This window comes from Myotis brandtii, unplaced genomic scaffold (assembly GCF_000412655.1).
Source record: "Myotis brandtii unplaced genomic scaffold, ASM41265v1 scaffold1956, whole genome shotgun sequence".
Taxonomy (NCBI): Eukaryota; Metazoa; Chordata; class Mammalia; order Chiroptera; family Vespertilionidae; genus Myotis; species Myotis brandtii.
This window is the reverse complement of record NW_005357294.1, coordinates 184037-185893: the sequence shown is the minus strand read 5'-3', so window position 1 is coordinate 185893 and position 1857 is coordinate 184037. Positions and strand designations below refer to the sequence as shown.

Here is a 1857-nt window from a genome sequence, read left to right as displayed (position 1 = left end):
CTTTCCAGGCCTAATGGGACATCCTGTGTCCAGGGTTTTGCCTTTGTGGAGTATGAGGTCCCAGAGGCTGCGCAGCTGGCCTTGGAGCAGATGAACTCAGTGATGCTGGGTGGCAGGAACATCAAGGTGAGTGCCAGGTAGGCGGGCCCTGGGGCTGATGCGAGATGTTCTGTCCAGTCACCCAGGAGATGCAGTCGCCCTCCGGAGGCCTGAAGTGGCCAAGCCTTGGCTGATTGGCGGCTCTTGGTCCCCTGCCTCTCCCCCAGGTGGGCAGGCCCAGCAACATAGGGCAGGCCCAGCCCATCATAGAGCAGCTGGCGGAAGAGGCACGTGCCTTCAACCGAATCTATGTGGCTTCTGTGCATCAGGACCTCTCCGATGATGACATCAAGAGCGTGTTTGAGGCCTTTGGCAAGATCAAGTCTTGCACGCTGGCCCGGGACCCCACGACCGGCAAGCACAAGGGCTATGGCTTCATTGGTGAGCTTGGGGGGCTGAGGCAGGGCCGGGGCTGGGCCCACTCCACTCTGTGGCTGGCCCTCATTGCTGCTCCTGCCCTGCAGAGTATGAGAAGGCCCAGTCGTCTCAAGATGCCGTGTCTTCCATGAACCTCTTTGACCTGGGTGGCCAGTATTTGCGGGTGGGCAAGGCTGTCACACCCCCTATGCCCCTGCTTACACCTGCCACACCTGGAGGCCTCCCGCCAGCTGCTGCTGTGGCTGCAGCTGCAGCCACAGCCAAGATTACGGCTCAGGTGAGGGCTAGTACAGTTGTGTGGGTTCAATCCTGGGCAATAGGCCCCCAGTGCTTTGGGGACTGACTGGCTCTCCGGGTGGTATAGAGTGGAGGCAGCCAGACTTGGGACTCAGTGTGGTGGCCTTTTCGGTTGCAGGAAGCAGTGGCCGGAGCAGCGGTGTTGGGTACTCTGGCCACCCCTGGACTGGTGTCCCCTGCACTGACTCTGGCCCAGCCCTTGGGAGCTTTACCTCAGGCTGTCATGGCTGCCCAGGCCCCAGGAGTCATCACAGGTGAGCCTGCTGGGTCAAGGCTTCCCCCCTCCCCCTGCCCCTCTCCTCTGGGCTCACTGCCCCCAGCTGCCTGCAAGCTCCAGGCAGGCCAGCGTGGGGCGGGCGCTGTGCTCCTTCCTGGGAAGGGGGGTGGGGTGGGGAGTGACTGCTGGACCTGGTGTGTTTGCTGCAGGTGTGACCCCAGCCCGGCCTCCCATCCCGGTCACCATCCCCTCTGTGGGCGTGGTGAACCCCATCCTGGCCAGCCCTCCGACGCTGGGCCTCCTGGAGCCCAAGAAGGAGAAGGAGGAGGAGGAGCTGTTCCCCGAGTCCGAGCGGCCGGAGATGCTGAGTGAGCAGGAGCACATGAGCATCTCTGGCAGCAGCGCCCGCCACATGGTCATGCAGAAGCTGCTCCGCAAGCAGGAGTCCACAGTGATGGTTCTGCGCAACATGGTGGACCCCAAGGACATCAATGACGACCTGGAGGGGGAGGTGACCGAGGAGTGCGGCAAGTTCGGGGCCGTCAACTGCGTCATCATCTACCAGGAGAAGCAGGGCGAGGAGGAGGATGCCGAGATCATCGTCAAGATCTTCGTGGAGTTCTCCATGGCCTCCGAGACTCACAAGGCCATCCAGGCCCTCAATGGGCGCTGGTTCGCCGGCCGCAAGGTGGTGGCTGAAGTGTACGACCAGGAGCGTTTTGATAACAGTGACCTCTCCGCGTGACCGCGGCCCCGCCCCTGGACTTGCTCTTGCCCTTGTTTCCTCGGTTTTGTAGTGTCGGCCGCGCGCGCGCATAAAGTGCAGATGCTGCTGGCCCGAGGCCCGCTGGTCCTGTCTTCCTGGC

At 62.7% G+C, this 1857-nt stretch overlaps 1 protein-coding gene across 2 annotated transcripts in view; it reads left to right on the top strand.

Moving 5' to 3' along the window:
• The window catches only part of PUF60 (poly-U binding splicing factor 60KDa), a 7736-nt gene extending 5902 nt beyond the window's left edge, over window positions 1–1834 (top strand). For both annotated transcript variants that reach the window (XM_005865027.2, XM_005865026.2), the window contains 5 exons: window positions 34–126; window positions 267–480; window positions 564–754; window positions 893–1028; window positions 1201–1834. In XM_005865027.2, the coding sequence (XP_005865089.1) occupies window positions 34–126; window positions 267–480; window positions 564–754; window positions 893–1028; window positions 1201–1736 (1170 nt within the window). In that variant the 3' untranslated portion in view covers window positions 1737–1834. The remainder of the gene's footprint in view (window positions 1–33; window positions 127–266; window positions 481–563; window positions 755–892; window positions 1029–1200) is intronic.
• Window positions 1835–1857: the final 23 nt, after the last annotated feature.